Source organism: Opisthorchis viverrini (assembly GCF_000715545.1).
Source record: "Opisthorchis viverrini unplaced genomic scaffold scaffold13810, whole genome shotgun sequence".
Taxonomy (NCBI): domain Eukaryota; kingdom Metazoa; phylum Platyhelminthes; class Trematoda; order Opisthorchiida; family Opisthorchiidae; genus Opisthorchis; species Opisthorchis viverrini.
The window spans coordinates 1-804 of record NW_008758468.1 but is presented as its reverse complement, the minus strand read 5'-3'; the positions used below and the strand labels follow the sequence as shown (position 1 = coordinate 804).

Sequence of the window (804 nt, the reverse complement as noted above, 5' to 3'; positions counted from 1 at the left end):
GTCGCTTTTAAATAGGCGAACTTCGCTGCTGGCCTTCATACCGCTTCTAGAGCTAAGGTTTCCAGCGCGTACATATTCTCACCTATGTCCTGGAATGTAGGATGTCGCCTCTGTGTCGAATCTTTGAGTATCCGTCTGCCACCACGTGCTGAACCTCCACAATCCCTCGTTGCATTTGTTTCTAGTAATACAAGTTTTACCTTTCTTGTGAGGCTAATGGTGTCGTGGACGGAACCCCCTGGGCCTCTCGACTTGACTTCCGCTAATTTTATTTTGCTCGGTTGGCAGAGTGTTTTCAATAATTTACACGTTTGCTGTCCATCTTCGCTTGGCAGGCTGAATCCGTATTCCGCGATGTTGCCGCCCGACTGGACTTGCATCCGGCTTCTGACATATCAGCTTCCACTCTACTAACTGCCGCAGGAGGCAGTGACGGTCCCAGACTGTCCACGCTTACGAGTTCCAACGGGACTTTGCCTGAATCACCGACACATTCCACCACAGTCAACCCCTACGTCAGTTTGGATGCCAGATGGGATGGATTGTTTCCACCGAGGCCTCCGAGACCGGAAGAAATTGTTTCTGGTGAAGATGATCAAGGAACACTCCAAACAAGTGCTTTTCCTGACACGGCGTGAATTGCACCAGTCTGTGTGATGTCCTGCTTACTTTCTCGTTCCCCCCGCGACCAAATCCTTTTCCCAAAGGTATTTCTCCGTGCCTCTGCTGACCGTTTCACGTTCTATCCCTAAACGTATTGGTCCCAACATTGAACAAAAAGTAAAACCTTTGTTTATCTTTGTA

General features: G+C 49.0%; 1 protein-coding gene across 1 annotated transcript; it reads left to right on the top strand.

The window, feature by feature from the left end:
• Nucleotides 1-335: 335 nt before the first annotated feature.
• T265_16136 (hypothetical protein) lies at nucleotides 336-638 on the top strand (the record flags this gene model as incomplete). The annotated part of the gene is made up of 1 exon (XM_009179665.1): nucleotides 336-638. A coding segment is annotated over one exon (303 nt), but the record flags the coding sequence as incomplete, so codon positions are not given.
• Between the last annotated feature and the right edge of the window lie 166 nt (nucleotides 639-804).